Source organism: Caloenas nicobarica, chromosome 1, assembly GCF_036013445.1.
Source record: "Caloenas nicobarica isolate bCalNic1 chromosome 1, bCalNic1.hap1, whole genome shotgun sequence".
NCBI classification, from domain to species: domain Eukaryota; kingdom Metazoa; phylum Chordata; class Aves; order Columbiformes; family Columbidae; genus Caloenas; species Caloenas nicobarica.
Genome location: NC_088245.1, coordinates 86,677,589 through 86,695,865, shown reverse-complemented (window position 1 = coordinate 86,695,865; position 18,277 = coordinate 86,677,589). Strand labels below are relative to the sequence as shown.

Here is an 18,277-nt window from a genome sequence, read left to right as displayed (position 1 = left end):
CTAGATGCAATGTTTGCATCAAATTATCTTGTAATTAGCAACCAATGCAACTGACGCATCAGGAAGCTAAATAAAGAATGCTTCGCAAAGCAGCAAGGCTAGGAGTTTGAAGGACACATTAAAATATCTCAGAGTGGCTCCCTGGTTTGTTCAGGATGATTCTTTATATTCTGAAGATTTTTATTTCTCCTCTGTTCTTCAGAATTTTTCTACGAGTTTCCAGTGACTTAGATAATGGGGTGCTGTTGGTGACAGGAAATTCTTCTTTTATGGAAAGATAAATATAATGTTCAATTATACTTTTATTACTTGTAGATCATGCCCATTAATTAATTTACACTTATTTAAATTATTCCTATTTATCTGTGCAATCTGGCACTTCTTTTTGTTTTGCTTTGTCCCCCAAATTCTCTTAAGTGTCAGTATCTTTCTGCTGTAAAGGTGTGCAAAACTCACACATTTCGGACTAAATCCAGAGATAATGACATATAAATTTTTTCTTTGTTTCGAGATTCTGTTGTTCATAAAAAATAATTTAAAGCAATAAGTATATATTTCTGTAAGACAATTTATGTTGCCTGATTTCCCTGGTTTTATTTTAAAATCAACATATACCTAATAAGTACATGTTCTGAGAAAACATTTTGTGCAATGGGACATTTATATTTACATACAATGTAAGAGAGCTAATTGGCAACGTCAAGATTGGAGGGAGTCTGAGCTGCAGTGATCACGTTCTCATGGAGTTTGCAGTCCTGAGGGATGTGGGATGGGTGAAGAGTAAAGTCCAGACCCTGAGTTTTAGGAAAGCCAACTTCCAGCTCTTCAAGGAGTTAGTCAACAGGATCCCCTGGGAAACTGCCCTCCAGGACAAGGGAGCAGAACAGAGCTGGCAGATCTTTAAGGATGTTTTTCATAGAGCACAAGAGCTCGTGATCACCAGGTGTTAGAAATTGGGAAAGGAGGGCAAGAAGCTGGCATGGCTGAGTTGAGACCTGCTGGTCAAACTAAAGGGCAAGAAGGAAATGCACAAGCAGTGGAAGCAGGGACAGGTATCGTGGGAAGAGTATAGGGACACTGCCCCGCTGTGCAGAGATGGGGTCAGGAAGGCCAAGGCACAGCTGGAGCTGAACTTGGCAAGGGACACAAAGAACAAGAAAGTCTTCTACAGGTATGTCACCCAGAAAAGGAAGGTCAGAGAAAGCGTGTCCCCCCTGATGAGCAAGACTGGCAAACTGGTGACAACAAACAAGGAGAAGGCTAAAGTACTCAAGGACATTTTTGCCTCAGTCTTGGTGGGGAACCTCTCTTCCCATGCTTCTTGAGTGGAAAATGAACTGCAAGACAGAGACTGGGGGAGCAAAGTCCCTCCTACTGTAAGTGAGGATCTGGTTCGTGACCACCTAAGGAATCTGAATATACGTAAGTCCATGGGACCTGATGAGATGCATCCCAGAGTTCTGAGGGAATTGGCTGATGTAGCTGCCAAACCACTCTCCATGATATTTGAGAACTCATGGCAGTCAGGTGAAAGGACCCCGGGAACTAACAACCTGTCAGCATCACATCTGTGCCAGGGTAGATCATGGAACATATCCTCCTAGAGGCTATGCTAAGGCACATGGAAAACAGGCAGGTGATTAAAAACAGCCAGCATGGCTTCACCAAGGGCAAGTCCTGCATGGCCAACCTAGTGGCCTTCTACAATGGAGGAACTACATCAGTGAAAAAGGAAAGGCTACGGATGTCATCTATCTGGACTTCTGTAAAGCCTTTGACATGGTCCCTCACAACATCCTTCCCTCTAAATTGGAGATATACAGATTTGACGGGTAGACTATTCGGTTGATGAGGAACTGGCTGGATGGTTGCACCCAGACAGTAGTGGTCAATGGCACAATGTCTGGATGGACATCGGTAACAAGTGGTGTCCCTCAGGGGTCCGTACTGGGACCAGTACTGTTTAATATCTTCATCAGTGACATAGATATTGGGATCAAGTGCACCCTCAGCAAGTTCACAGATGACACCAAGCTGAGTGGTGCAGTTGACAGATCTGAGGGACAGGGTGCCATCCAGGGGGACCTGGACAAGCTTGAGAAGTGGGTCCATGCGATACTCATGAGGTTCAACAAGGCCAAGTGCAAGCTCCTGCACCTGGGTTGGGGCAACCCCAGGTATCAATACAGGCTGGGGGATGAAAGAATTGAGAGCAGCCCTATGGAGAAGGACTTGAGGACACTGGTGGATGAAAGACTGGACATGAGCCGGCAATGTGCACTTACAGTCCAGAAGGCAAATTTGCAGCCCAGGAGGCCAGTTGTATCTTGGACTGCATCAAAAGGTACATGGCCAGTAGGTCAGGGGTGGTGATTCTGCCCCTCCACTCTGGTGAGACCCCACCTGGAGTCCTGTGTCCAGCTCTGGAGCCCTCAGTACAGGAAAGACGTGGACCTATGGGAGAGGGGCCAGAGGAGGGTCACAAAAGTGATCAGATTGATGGAACATCTCTCCTATGAAGACAGGCCGAGAGGGTTTGGGTTGTTCAGCCTGGAGAAGAGAAAGCTCCAGGGATACCTTGCTGCTGCCTTTCAGTACTTAAAAGGGGCCTAAAATAAAGAAGGGGACAAACTTTTTAGCAGGGCTTGTTACGACAGGACAAGGGGTTATGGTTTTAAATTTAAGGAGGGAAAATTCAGGCTAGACATGAGGAGGAAATTTTTTACAATGAGGGTGGTAAAATACTGGAACAGGTTGCCCAGAGAGGTAGTAGATGCCCCATCCCTGAAAACATTCAAGACCAGGCTGGATGGGGCTCTAAGTAACATTGATCTAGTTGAAGATGTTCCTGCTCATTGCAGGGGAGCTGGACTAGATGAGCTTTGAAGGTCCCTTCCAACCTAAACTATTTTATGATTCTATCACATTCTCTCTTTTTTTCTGACGTGGGTTTTCTTGTGGCTTATAATAGAGTTATATTAATAGATGATGTATTCTAACATCAGTGTTATCACTTAATGCAAAATGCCTGTTGTTTTATATATGAATAGTATTTACCTTATAAAGTGTAATCCCCAAATCTTGTATCTAAATATTAATAATACCAGAATACAAGGAAGAAATCTGGGACATCACAAGGATAAAGCCTTGATTATATGTCCAGGTATATGTTTGGACTAATATATTTGTCCCACATGCTTGCTTTTTTTTTTCCTGTGTGTATTTGAGACTAACATCCAGTCTATTGGCGGCTGTTAGTTTGTAGTAAAAGGACAGATTAAGACTGGCAGGAAAATGAGGGCTCACATTATTCTTGTTCATATCAGCTTGAATTTGTTGTTGTTGTACTGTGTTCCTTAGACTTATTCCATATCACACATTGCAGCTTCACCTGAGCCGTGCTAGATAATTAACAACAAATTAAACATCTCTATTACAAGAAAGCAGAGGTGAGATAAAACACAAAATTTGCATCTGAACAGAGACTTAAAACTGAATTTATTCTGTTTGGAAAGAGGAATCTATTTCTATTTCATGCTGAAAATTCATAAGATGTAGGCTGTTTCTCTGGTTTTGAGGGTCTTTCTTCCCGTTAAATCTTGGACTACCTAGAATTCTTTATTTGTTTAAAAAGAAAAATAAAAAAACTCTACCCCAAAACACATTTTATGAATTAAAAGACAACTCCGAATATATCTAAGGATAACAGAAATATTTACCCCAAATTAGTAGATTTTCTTCTATTTTTTCTTTTTTTTGTGTGTGATTTCTGGGTGGCCAACTCATTATTTTGAACATTGGCAAGCTTGGTTGGATGCTGAGCAAGCAGACATTGCAGGTAACTCTTTGCGCTCTCTCTTCACATACTTATACACATTGATAAGAACCCCACCCAAGCCTTCTCTTCCCCAGGCCAAAGAGTTCCAGCTCTCTCAGCCTTTTGTCATATGAGAGGTGCTCCAGACCCATAATCATCTTTTGAGTCCTTCACTGAACTCTCTCCAGTAGCTCCCTATATCTTTTGTACTGAGGATCCTAGAAATGGACAAGGGACTCTAGGTATGACCTTACCAGAAATGAGCAGAGGGGGAGGATCACCTCCCTTAACCTGCTGTTACATCAAAGGACCTTGCTGTGAAGCTGAAATTTGGTGACTGTACTTGTCAATACTTCATCAGTCCCAAAGGATCTACTGGAATAACCCAGAGCCTCATGGAATATCCAAGGGCATTCTTCAACTTTAAGTGAACCTTTCAGTCTAGAACTTGTTTGATGGCCTGCTCGTTCCTAGGACAGGCACACATTTCAGTTCTCAACAAATTCCTCCATTTTCTCAGCATCAGAGAAAAAAATAGAACAGCTAAACTTTCAAATTTTTCCTCATAACTTTGTGCGATGAGGAACTATATTTCAGAGCACATTCTTTTAACTATACCATAGAAAGCATTGTTATGACACAGGCAAAATTCTTGTTTGTACTTTCCATCCATTATGGAAGTAATTCAGATATCGATCCTTTTTTAATTTATTGCACTGTGTAGAGAAACTACTGGCTTTTTCTGGCACCTGAGGTAACTAGTCTACTGGCAGGAGGGGTATCAGAGTGACTCAACCATCATTTGCTATCTTCTGTGCCTCAAAAATATGGGCTGTATAAACCAGAAACATTTTGGTTATTCCTTTCTCCTATCTTTCCCTCTGCTGCCACCATATGGTTAAGCATCAGTAAATCCTAGATTTTTAGTACTGCACTTGTTTGCTTTTGCAGGTGCTTTTTTTTTTTTTAATTAAAAAATACCTCCGATGGTAAGTATGCATTACTGATCTTCCAGTAAAAATGTTGAAGATACATACAGTCTTGAGCTCTGCAGAGAGGCACCATGTGTTTGACAGTGTTTCTTATCAGATACTTTTTCTTGAACAGGATCTGGGAATCCCCACTCCTCCAGGCTGCCAAAGAGAACAACCTCCGAGCTATTAGGAAACTTCTCACTGACAGAACATGTGATATTTATCAGAGAGGTAACTCAACAAGTTGTTTTCTGTGGAAGACAAGAGCCTGCTACAATGATTAGTATGTTTGTTAGTTTGCTGAAACATCTGTGTTAGCAGACTGAAACTACTATATGTCAGCAGCTTTGCAACGAAGTGTGTTTTCTAACTTGGAGAGCTCATCAAACCCTGAGGGAATGGTGAAAATCACAGGTTTACAGCTCAAACAGGCCTTTTTTCTAAGAGAGCCTGAGGGAGGTGGTTTACTGTGGGAGGGCTGTGTGTTCATTCACTTCACACCTAAGTCTGCTGTCACTTTATGAGCACCTGAAGACTCTGTTCAGCTTTCAGATTTTGATGGGGTGAAGAACAGAGACTATGCAGTTATGTGGCTGTTACCATGACATATGATGCGGCAGCATCTGGAAGTACTCAAAGGAGGATCTAACACTCCCATAACTCTCAACACCAATAAATCTATATAGTGAACGTCTAGATGACTCATATGCTTCTCTTACTGTTTTCAGGTGCAGTGGGGGAGACTGCCCTCCATGTAGCTGCCTGGTATGATAATGTGGAGGCTGCAGTGACACTGATGGAAGCAGCTCCTGAGCTTGTCAATGAGAGGATGACATCAGAGCTCTATGAAGGTAACATCTCAGGGAATTAGGATGGGCAGAATCTGTAGCGGGAGAGAGGAAGTACCACCCACACGTTTAGGGAAGTGGCTTATACTGCTCCTGGTTCAATATATTGCTAAACTGTTATATAGCAAAACCAACATGGCTTCTGACCATTTGTGGAAGGTGGAATTATATTAAACCGAAGTACACACATTTGCAAACGCGTAATTGTCAAACCCATAACCCCAGGTGGGCCTGTTGGCTGTAGTGGGATTGCAAGGATATATACACCTTACTGTTTGTCATAGACATGTAACAAATGGGACAACTACCTGATCTCCTCTGAAAGGAGAAAAAATGGTTCTTTGGTTGGCAAAGAATAGGGACTGAAAGCAAATGTGGCCACTGCTTTTGAGTCTAGACTCTGAGCCAAGTTTTAAAGAATGGTTCTGATTGACTACACAGAAATGCAAAACAGAGTCTTGAAACCACTAAAATAATAAAAGTGGAGTTTAAAAATTTCTAATACCTAGTTTTATGGATTAGGTCAAGTCTTCTTTGGGGGCTCTGTCTTGACCAGGCCTTCATGTACCTTGAAGGAAAGCATAGTCCTTTATGCCAGACATGAGCTTTCAGTGTGCTTCCTAGAAGAGTGTGGCACATCTAGTTCCCCCCTTCCTCCCCCCGCCCCTGAAAAAACCTGGAAAGTGCATCCTGTTGGAGTTTTTTTGTCAGGTTGTAAAGTCAGTATTCATTAATTTGTAAAATATTTAAATAGTATGGGACCTGTCGAAAATCTGTAGTCCAACCTTTTGCACACAACAGGGATAACTTCAAAGCTAAATTATGTAACAACTATGGATGCAGTTCCAAAAAACTTAGATTTACCATGAGTGAAATGTGAAACAGAGGCTATTGATCAACCTGAAGTGACTTTCTTGGAAGGCAAGGTTTTATTTCTGTGTCTTACAGGGCAGACAGCTCTCCACATTGCAGCAGTGAAGCAGAATGTCACTTTGGTGAAGGCTTTACTCAAGAGAGGGGCCAATGCCTGCACAGCACGAGCCACTGGGAACTTCTTCAGGCGCAGATCCCAGAGTCTTCTCTATTTCGGTATTGCCTTATCTTCTTGCTGCTATAGAAGGGAATCAGCAGAGTGATGAGGGAGTCTTTCTTTGGTTCCCATCTAAACCAGATAAACAGAGGCTCCTGTCTCCAAGTGTCATCAGTCATACACCTTTTAGCAGGCTGTAAGACTCCATTTGAGTATATGCATACTATATAAATATAAATATATAAATTATACACATTTTATGTATTTTCATATATACAAAAAATAAAAAATGCACAAGAATTATAACTTCATTTCTTCCTAGCAGCATATATTGCAACTTACTTGTCAACCTTCTTATGAAAATATTCTGAAAATAATACTTCTTCCTTTTAGTGTTGTGTGGGGCAGGTCTTCTTTTCCTTTCTGAGTAAGATGAGGAATGGGCCAGGAAATTTACAGGTCAACTGAAGTAACTCTTCCTTTCATAACCTCTGGCTTCATAGCATGGACAAATTTCACTTGCATGCTTCAACCTCTCCTGCCTCCTGTGGTCTTAATGTTGTTTCTCCCCATTCCTTTCTTTGCAGGAGAACATGTTTTATCATTTGCTGCCTGTGTGGGAAATGAGGAAATTGTACAGTTGCTCATTGAAAATGGAGCTGACATTAGAGCTCAGGATTATCTGGGTATGTGCTGTGGGGCCCAGTGAGTTGTATACAGTGGATCTGGATACTTTAAATAAGACTCTGTCATCTGTGCATGCACATATTTTTCTCTCATTACAAACAGCTGTGGAATGAGAGATATGAGGAAAATGAAAGCCACTGTTAATGGCATCATTCAATTGCCAGTCTTTGCACACGGCTGGGCTATTCTTTATCTGGTCTGCTTCCTTCATAGGTAACACTGTACTTCACATCCTGGTCCTCCAACCTAATAAGACATTTGCCTGCCACATGTACAGCCTGATGCTTTCCTATGACAGGAACAAAGATGGACCAGGATCACTTGAATTGATTCCTAATAATGAGGGGCTTACTCCATTCAAACTGGCTGGAGTTGAGGGCAACACTGTGGTAAGTTTAAATGGCACAGTTACCTCCATACAAAAGAGGTTATTCAGAAATAGAGAACTTGAAACAACATAATCCAGACTGAGTTTCTGCATGTTCTTAGTGGGTAGAAGATACATAACAAGTTGGGGCTTGGGGGGGTATTGGTGTGGGATTTTGTTTGTTTGTTTTTTCCAGAAGTTTCATATAGGACCAGAAAACCCGCATAAGAAATATCTTGACCCTAATTAAAGAAATGAGTGCTGAAAGAATAATCTTTTAACCCATTTTTTGAAGGGCTGAGTTAAACAGATATTAACAGAAAGATCCACTCCAAGTAATTTTTTAGAATTCTGACTGAAATTATTGTCTTTGTTGTCTAGATTTCATTACCCTAAATGTGACACACAGGAAACCTATTCAGGCATCAACATTTATTCATAGTCAAGAACTCATTATTTAATGTAAACTCTCATCCTTCCCCTTAACAAAAAGATGGTTAGTGTTTCCTCTGTAGATGCACAAAGGACAGGATCATTTCCCTTGCCACACCTCTCTCTTGATAATTTGTAGAAGAGTATAAAATATTTTTTTCTAATCAACACATTATTCCACATGAAATCTATTGTCATGAAGTGAAACAGTGTCAAATATCTTCAGCAGTTTGATTACAGTTTAGAATAAAAATCACTCATCCTTTACCTCAAGCGTGAGCTAGCTATCAAACGGGAGTCAGAAAAAGTCCTCTCACTTCTTAGCCTGTTATAATTGTTCCTGAGAGATATGGGAAATACAACTGCCAAGTTAAAGGGAAAGACATTCTAATTAATGTTTTTTAGCAACTTTATTTGTTTTCATTGCAAATATACTGTATACTGGAAACTTCTGATATCCTCCACCCCATTCTTTTCTTCTCAGATGTTTCAATACCTTATGCAGAAGCGGAAGCACATTCTCTGGTCTTTCGGCCCCTTGACCTCTGTGCTTTATGATCTCACAGAGATTGACTCCTGGGCTGAAGATCAGTCCTTCCTTGAGCTCATTGTTTCAACCAAGAAGAGAGAGGTACTGTGCGCAGATCATGGCGACTATAAAAGGAGACAAATGATGAGTTTGAAGGTTCAAGCTGTTTTATGTTATCCAAAGAGCAAGGACTTTGTACCATGTGCTGCAGGGAACACATGAAATGTAGTAGCTTTTTAATGGTCTGGCTACATCTTCTGAGGTGTGAAACTTGCAGATGATTGAAAGAACTTAGTATGAGCACTCTATAGGAAATGACATTGTGTGATTCAGTAAAGGGTTCTCTCTCTTTCACCAGGCTCAAAGATAACAGTGAAAAGCAGCTCTTGAGTAGCTCTAGCAAGTAGCTTTCTATAACTGTGATACTGATTGACTGTCACGATGTCCTTGTGAGACACAACTATGTTCAGAAATCCTAATCTGCAATGCATTTTAAAACCACTCATTATTTTTCCCTTCATTTAATGATGTTGCTTGTCCAGGTCATTACTCCAAACAAAGTAGGTGAATTATCTCTGCTGTAGGCTCAAAACCTTGTAAAAGGACCACTAAGATAATAACAGGAAAGTATAATGGCAAGCTTAGACAGATGTGTTTAAGATTTTCAAGGTACACTACCCTATCAGTTGTAATCACCTTAAATAACCCTAATAGGGCAGGAGATTAATCAGAAGACACTTTAGTTTGTACAATTCTACCCATCCTGTATTATTTCCATCTATCAAAATTGTAGTCAAACTTGTCTAATAAAAGTTGCAGCTCCTGGAGAGCTCTGCACAATGTGGAAGAAGCTTATGAAACTCTCACTTGCTTCTATTTGAAATCCCCTAAATTTCTCTGTGTGGCAATACATACAGAAGTTCAATGGAAAGTAGTCTATGTCAAAAAAACAGAATAAACTTAGAAGTCATCCAGAAGACTAAACCATAGTCCTAAAAGAAAAAATAATATTGAGCCCATCTCCTCCCAAAACATACAGTGCATGCAGATCCAAGATTCCTAATTTCAGAGGATAAGATGTCCCCAAATACCATGAGATATTACGATGTCTTTGTTTTCCAGAATGCTCTTAAATATGCAATAAATGATTTTTGCATGCATAGATACAATTTTTTTTCATTTGTATTTGATATATGTTTGGTCCAAAAAATTTGATGTCTGCTCTAGAAGAACGCAATCTGTCACCCCATTCTATCATACCCTCCCAGTCCAGTATTGGACTAGAGTAGCATTTTCAGGCCCTAGTCAGAAGCAGGTTCTTCTTGTATTAAGGGAGATGCATAAACAAATAGGTACTAAGATACATTCTCTAACTCTTAAGTGGATTAAAAGTGGCAAAAATAGAAGGGAACTAAGCTACAGGAAGGTTATAGTAAGCTTCTAAACTTATACCATCCTTTTGCAAAAGAAATTTACTCTCCTATGCAAAGAATTCTAGAATACTGACTTCTACACAAAACAGAACACCTAAGGCTATCTCTCACTTCCTTTTGATCTTTTAGGATATTTCTTAGGCCATTTGAGAGTCATGCCCACCTACTGAAACATACATATTCCTTGCACTTCTACCCTCAAGTTGCCATTAGAACTGAGGGTAATTTCCAATTAATTATACCTATGCTTTTGTTTCTCTTTTACAGAAAAGGCCTTGTTGACATTTTGGCACTTAGCTGGCAACCTCAAAAAGGTTTCTTGGAAAAGTAGCTTATTGGTCATGTGAACCCTACATATGTTCTGTGAGAATGGCCAAATAAATTCTTCCCTTTTCTATAAGTCCTGCAGAAACTGCGAATGGAATAACACTGTCTTAAAGTAGATGAATCCAATTGCTTTTGACTATCTCTGGAGTAGACCAAGCCCCTTAACCTACAAAGCAAACTTTGATCCTTCATAAACATATCAGCTGTAGTCCTGTTTCTAGACTTTAAGTATTTACATATTCTACTTACATCAATAGAAATTACACTTCCAGATAGGGAAGACAGATGAAGGATGACAGGCTCACTCTTCAACCGTAGGAAACCATGGCCATTATGGTTTCAGTTCGGCTATACTGATTTCTTCCAAATTGCAGATGGACCCTTAACAGTAATAGTGAGATGACAGAAAACCACAAAAAGACTCCATGCTTATTTTCTGGGCTTGCAGGTGCCAATAAACAAAATACCTTTGTTTTACTTTTGCTTTAACAGATTATGGGTTATAAGTGAATAAAAAATAAAATTTTGTTTTGAAAATACTTCAAGGTGATCCATTTGATTCCAAGGTAGAAATCTAGCTCTTCAACTACTGCAGATCTTGGAGGCCACAATAATACTTTTTATTTTCTGTAGCATATCCTCATATAGTTGTATTCATGGACCTAGATCATAGGTTTGTCTCAAATGTTAATATGAGTCCAGGACTACACAGACAACAAACTTACTCTGCTACCTATCGTGCTTCTCTTGCACTTCCCACTGGTACTCAAAAGCTGTTCTCTGCAGGATATGTTTTTTTACTTTTTTTTTCAAAGCTCTTTACTGGCAAACTGAGCAAATCCAAACTCACTTGAGCACTGCATTTTGCAAAATGCTAAATGCAGTAGGTGAGACTATTTTGTTAACATTCTCCCAGGAAACAGTGTGATTGATGCTTATAAACAAATGCCCTTATGGCAATTAATTCTTTCTGTCATTCTTAGGCACGCCAGATCTTGGACCTAACACCTGTGAAGGAGCTGGTGAGCCTGAAGTGGAATATGTATGGTCGTCCCTATTTCTGTTTCCTGACTTTATTCTATATACTCTACATGGTCTGCTTCACTATGTGCTGTGTCTACCGACCACTGAAACCCCGAACAGGCAACAAAACGAGCAGCAGAGACAATACAATCTATGTCCAGAAAATGCTGCAGGTACTGTGTCTGTAGGAGTTGCCAGCTATTGCAGCTGTCCTTTTCTCTGTCCGCCAGCTGACCTTTGTCAGTGAGGAGCAATGGGTATGCTCTCTTCTCCATAGCTGGGGCTAGGCTGGTTCCTCTGACATTGTCAGGCTTAGTCATGTTTATTACACTAGCACTGGGCCTTATTTTCCCCCATCTCCTTTCTAAATTTTCTTTCACTTTTTTTTTTTTTTTTCTTTCCAGGAATCATATTTGACATATGAGGATGAGCTGAGGCTGGTGGGGGAGCTGATCACAGTCATTGGAGCTATAGTTATTTTGATTCTTGAGGTAAAAGAAACAGTGAACTATATAGTCTCAAGTTTAATCACGACAGATTTTACCTACTAGACAAACATGATTTCTGCTCACAACTTGGTAGGGGTTATTTGCTTAGTCTAAGTGCTTTGGTATACACCATATCAATAGACTCTGTCAACAGTATCTATTGGATGAAACAACCTACTAGTAAGACTCCAGGTGTGGAAGACACAATTAGAAGGACTGGCCATGCTATTAAATACTATCTGTCAGGTAAAGCCACAGTTCTCGTTAGCACCATCTGTGGGTCCAGCTGAATCCCAGCTGTTGCATGAGATTCTTACAGATTCTCCACCCAGCAACCCTAAATATTCATGTGTTTAAGGGTGCTGGCTAAAGTGATTTCTGTGCATACACAGAGAAGTTTATATTTAATCGGAGATCAGTGACGGTATTGGCTTATAACAGGACCCTTACTCAAACAGAATTCTGAGGTGGACTTGTTTAGGTGTTCTCCTTACCCTGAACTCTCCAAATAAAAGAAAAAAAAAGAAAAAGTTCTTTAAATTATAACAAATACATCCCCCACTTGATTTTATTATAGTATGAAATAGATGACTGAAACTTTCATATGAGAAAACTCAAATGATGATGCTAGGGTGAACTGAAGTAAAATGGGGCTTGTAAACAGCTTTCTCTCTGCCCATATATGTTCTGGAAGGACAGGTCGTTCTTCCCGCATTTGGTCAGGACTCTGGGGCTACACTACAACTAACAGAGTGAGTCTGAATTATAACAAACTCATTTGATTCCCCAAGAAGATCTTTTTTGTCTCCACTTCTGAGGCTCAGCTGTTTGTCTGGTTTCTACTCATCCACATGAACTTCAAGCTCACAGCTCTGTGCTGCAACATCTCTCTACCTCATACCAAAGTCTCTCAACCTGCCCAAGCATTCTTAGATTTTCCAGCAATCTCTGTCACATTTTGAGAGGGGCCCACCTGACTCAACATTCAGTTTTTAAACTCCTATAGAAATCAAACTATGACCCAGCAAACAAAGCAGATGCAGCCAGCCCCAAGATCATGTGAATAGTGGCAGTTAGCATGATATTTAATAGTATAGTGGAATCCGTCCAAGTCTTAAGGTCAATAGGATGTCTCTCTTAGATCCCAGATATCCTTAGAGTTGGAGCAGCAAAATACTTTGGACAAACCATCCTAGGAGGGCCTTTTCACATAATTGTGTAAGTACACCACTTTTTAAGTCTAATAAATATATTGTCTCTCATTTTCCCCACTGTTGTCTTTTGTGAGATGAATCACTTTCTCCATTATTTTAGAGTATTCCCTCTCTTGATTTACTTCTCTTACTGGCTCAACTGGTGTGTAGGAAGCTAGGCGAGTGGACAGGTAGAGTTGATAGTGCTGAGAGGACTCTGCCTATGGGACTGGTAGCTAAATGGGCCCATCTTGGAGTTTTTGAAGAGAAAAAGGAGGATGAGGTTTCTTTACCAAATATTTTTCACTGTTTCTTCTTCTTTTGCAGCATCACATATGCTTGCATGATCCTAGTAACCATGGTGATGCGTCTCACTGGCATAACTGGTGAGGTGGTCCCCATGTCCTTTGCCCTGGTGCTAGGATGGTGTAATGTCATGTACTTCGCACGAGGCTTCCAGATGCTCGGACCCTTTACCATCATGATCCAGAAGGTATAAGACACAAACAAATATGGGCTTGTTATGCACATTCTGACATCTCTTTGCAGATAGAGAGAACTGAAAGAATACTTTTTCTCCATCAGGACTAGTATTAATGGCAAATGGACAAGTTCTTGTGTGTGCAGAGGGCTTGGGACCTTCACATTCTCTCTTTAGTGCAGAAGTTTCCTTTACACTGAACACTCATGGCCTTAGAATCTGGAAAATGAGTTACATAGGATTGCACTGTGACTTGGTGCAACAGCTGGGCCTTATGGTGGCTCTGTCTTTGCTCTACAGATGATATTTGGAGATCTTATGCGCTTTTGCTGGCTCATGGCTGTGGTGATACTAGGCTTTGCATCAGGTGAGTCTACGAAAGGAAAACAGCATTATGTTACCCCTGACAACTTCTTTAGTATGAATTAAGTGTGTGGGTTTTGATTTATTCTCAGGTTGCCCTTTGAGTTATCTGGCAAAGGTGGATGCGATGCATAGCTTCTATTTCTTTGAGTACGGTCATTTTGCCAGTACTGATTTCTGTTCTCATGAGTCTGATTTTCAATTCTTGCTCTTTCCAGGGTAATAGAAATTAGGATAATCCAAATATTTATTTATATGTAAGTCAAGGTTTAAAAACACACTGCATTTATGATATTTGTCTTCAGAAAATGAGATTAACACACATAGATCTATTACATCCTGGAAGAAGATCACGAATAAATAGTCAAAGTAATACTGAGTCATTTTATGATGGAGACCAGTGATTCTAGTCAGAGATTTGTCTTTGTTATGCTGAGTACTTCACTAGCATAGAAACACATGCAGCTTCTTCCCAGACCACCTTGCGTTGTTAGTGTCTCTAATTCCCTGTTGTTGCCCTTGGAATGTGATTCCCATTGCTAAATTCTCTATTTTCTATTCCCGTTCCTCTCCTCTAGCTTTTTACATCATCTTCCAGACAGAGAATCCAAAAAACCTTGGGCAGTTCTACAACTATCCCATGTCCTTGTTCACCACCTTTGAGCTGTTCCTCACTATCATTGATGGCCCTGCCAACTATGATGTGGACCTGCCTTTTATGTATAGTGTGGTATACTTTGCCTTCGCCATCATTGCCACCCTCCTTATGCTCAACCTCTTAATTGCCATGATGGGTGACACCCACTGGAGAGTGGCCCATGAGCGGGATGAGCTCTGGAGAGCCCAGGTAATCTAATATAGGTGGTAGGGGATTCATTTTGAATAAAGAACGGGAAATGTTGTCCAGGGAAAATGTGCTAGATAGTGCGATTACTCTGCCATCTGTGCTTTAAAGGAGGTACTTTAAAACCTTTCCCTGGCATTCAGTTTTCTCAAAGATTAAAACAGCAACCATGTCCTTTTAATTCTGTTTTACAGCTTCAGTACATCAGCCAGCAAATTTCTTTCATCCTTTCTATGAGTCTGAAGTGTCTCAGTGCAAGACTACTCTTCTGCGTAACTTCTCATGTGAAACTGTCTTCCAGTATATCTTTACTATGCTGGTATTCCTACCTTATTTCAAATAACAGCTAGAAGCCCAGACAGCCTTTCTTGTCCATCCTGTGTCTCCCTAGCTGTTTGTTCCTTACTCATGGAATCTCTTGTTAAATAGAATTAAAGGTGCATCTTTTTTTACAAATAACATTTCTGTGTAACTGAGAGTTAAATTATAATTTTAGGGATTGACTGAGGTGAGATAGAATGCAAGGTAGTGATTACAAGTAGGTCAGTAACATCTTTAGATCCATTAAGAGAAGTTGGCCTGACTCTCTTGATCAAAAGGCAAAAAAATTCAAACAGATCAGTTATATAGCTGCTCAACAGGAAATCAGTTTCCCAGCATTTTTCTGTGAGAAAGCAATAAGTCAAATGGTTAAACGTAGTTTTCTGGCCACATTTGTGAGTTCTGATGATAGCTAATGCAGATACAATACTGTTGTCTAGCTTGCAAATTAATTACCCTACTCATTGCCATCAGGTATAAAAGGAAAGAAATTTAACGGTGTTTTAGGAGCACCATTGCTTCCTCAAAACACAGCACAGTTAGGACAAAAATAGTGAATTGCCCTATAATAAACTTTATTGACTTTATGATTTTTCTTTAGTACATGAGCTGTAATGAGGTACAGTAATGGGTCAGTACTCATGAAACTGATAGTTTTGAAAGATAGTCTGATTTCTTTCTAATTCATCTGAGTTCTTTCTATGTTTTTGTTTGTTTGGTTGGTTGGTTTTTAATTCTAAAGGTTGTTGCTACTACTGTCATGCTGGAGCGGAAACTGCCACGTTGTCTCTGGCCTCGCTTTGGAATCTGTGGGCGGGATTATGGGCTAGGGGACCGATGGTATCTCAGGTGAGTTCTCTTCTAGTGTGTGCATGTAAGGATCCCAGAAGAAGAATCCAATGTATGGATGTTAATAAAGCGCCTTTCCAGTGGCCTGGGGAGGAGTGTTTGGAGTCCTTCCTTTCCATAATACAGACCCCAATCTGTTTTCTTTCAGTGACTAATAGACAAGCACAGTTCCCCTCAGAAAGCTCTGCTGTGCAGTTCCTTGAGAAACTGGCTGATGTTTTCTGATGCAGTAGTCACAGGAGGCAGACCCCAGAAGTTGCATGGGTTATGAGGCCTGATTTTTTCTTTCGAACTTCTTACAATGACTATCACAAAGCTTTACTGCGTGCTTGTTTGGCTGTCCCTATCTATTAGATGTGTGAAATGGCACAGGCAGAATAAATCAATTAGGCATTCAGCAGCAATGAACTGCACTACAGATTATTCAAAAACAGGACAGGAATAATTAAAGGCAAGATTTCTTTCTGGTGTGAACCTAGTAAATATATTATACTTCGCAAAAACTGCAACAGGTGGCCAAGTCCAGGATTTCAGTTTAGGCACTGAAATAGCAAACTATCTGTTTTCTAGATAACGCTAGATTCCTCATTATTTCTGATTTTAATCAATATTTATACCAGAGTGAGAAAAGATTAAACTTTGTTTCAACATGTATCTTTTCTAACTGCATTATCTTCTACAGGTAAAGTCAGAAGGGTGAGTGGTAACTGTATGAAATACGACTTCCTGTGGGTTTTAGCAGAGAGTTGGTGGCAATTACAGAGACATGGTGGGACAGCTTACATGACTGGAATGTGGTCATGGGTGGCTATGTCCTTCTCAGGAAAGACAGGCCGGCAAGGTGAGGTGGTGGAGTTGCTCTTTACGTGAGAGAGCAACTACAATGTATTGAGTACTGTCCAGGGGCAGATGAGGGGCGAGTTGAAGTCTGTGGGTGAGAATTAAGGGGCAGGCTGGCAGGGGTGATACTGTTGTGGGTGTCTATTACAGGCCACCAGATCAGGGTGAGGAAGTTGACGAGGCCTTCTACAGGCAGCTGAAAGTGGCCTCGCAATTACAGGCCCTGGTTGTCGTGGGGGATTTTAACTACCCTGATGTTTCCTGGAAGGACTACTCAGCCAGCCAGCCTCAGTCCAGGAGGTTCCTTCAGTGCATTGATGAGAACTTCCTGATGCAAATGGTGGAGGAGCCGACTAGGAGAGGTGCGCTGTTGGATCTCGTCCTCACTAACAAGGAGGGTCTGGTTGAAACGGTAAAGGTTGAGGGCTGCCTTGGCTGTAGCGACCATGAGATGGTGGTGTTCAGGATCTCATGTGGCAGGAAGAGAATACCAAGTGGAATTGCAACCCTGGACTTCAGTAGGGCGAACTTTGGACTTTTCAAGCAATTGCTAGGGGAAATCCTGTGTGAAAGGGTACTTGAAGGTAAAGGTGCCCAAGATAGTTGGTTAGCATTCAGAGACTGCTTCTACCAAGCTCAAGATCAGAGCATCCCGACATGTACGAAATCAAGGAAGGGAGCCAGGAGACCTGCTTGGTTAAACAGGGAACTGCTGGGCAAACTCAAGTGGAAGAGGAGCATTTACAGATCATGGAAGGAGGGGCTGGCCATGTGGGAAGAATACAAGGCTGTTGTCAGAGGATGTAGGGAGGCAACTAGGAAAGCTAAGGCCTCCTTAGAATTAAACCTGGCGAGAGGGATCAAGGACAACAGAAAGAGCTTTTTCAAACACATGGCAGATAAAACTAACACCAGAGGCAATGTAGGCCCACTGATGAATGGGATGGGTGCCCTGGTGACAGAAGATACAGAGAAGGCAGAGTTACTGAATGCCTTCTTTGCCTCTGTCTACACTGCCGGAGGCTGTCCTGAGGAGCCCCGTACCCCTGAGGCCCCAGAGGAAGTCAGGACAATGGAGGAGTTTGCCTTGGTTGATGAAGACTGGGTTAGGGACCAGTTAAGCATTCTGGACATCCATAAATCCATGAGTCCAGATGGGATGCACCTGTGGGTGCTGAGTGAGCTAGCTGAAGTCATTGCTAGGCCACTATCCATCATCTTTGCTAAGTCGTGGGAAATGGGAGTGGTACCTGAGGACTGGAGGAAAGCAACTGTCACTCCGGTCTTCAAAAAGGGCAAGAAGGAGGACCCAGGTAACTATAGACCGGTCAGCCTCACCTCCATCCCTGGGAAGGTGATCGAGCAACTTATCCTTGGTGCCATCTCAAGTCATATCAAGGATAAGAGGGTCATTAGAGGCAGTCAACATGG

General features: G+C 41.1%; 1 protein-coding gene across 1 annotated transcript in view; it reads left to right on the top strand.

Moving 5' to 3' along the window:
• LOC135995845 (transient receptor potential cation channel subfamily V member 5-like) overlaps window positions 1-18,277 on the top strand; it is a 32,370-nt gene that overhangs the window by 6,892 nt on the left and 7,201 nt on the right. The window contains exons 2-14 of the mRNA XM_065647426.1: window positions 4,925-5,022; window positions 5,520-5,642; window positions 6,588-6,728; window positions 7,257-7,355; window positions 7,570-7,745; window positions 8,640-8,786; window positions 11,428-11,640; window positions 11,872-11,958; window positions 13,097-13,173; window positions 13,476-13,641; window positions 13,930-13,996; window positions 14,571-14,839; window positions 15,900-16,006. Of these exons, the coding sequence (XP_065503498.1) occupies window positions 4,925-5,022; window positions 5,520-5,642; window positions 6,588-6,728; window positions 7,257-7,355; window positions 7,570-7,745; window positions 8,640-8,786; window positions 11,428-11,640; window positions 11,872-11,958; window positions 13,097-13,173; window positions 13,476-13,641; window positions 13,930-13,996; window positions 14,571-14,839; window positions 15,900-16,006 (1,770 nt within the window). The remainder of the gene's footprint in view (window positions 1-4,924; window positions 5,023-5,519; window positions 5,643-6,587; window positions 6,729-7,256; window positions 7,356-7,569; window positions 7,746-8,639; window positions 8,787-11,427; window positions 11,641-11,871; window positions 11,959-13,096; window positions 13,174-13,475; window positions 13,642-13,929; window positions 13,997-14,570; window positions 14,840-15,899; window positions 16,007-18,277) is intronic.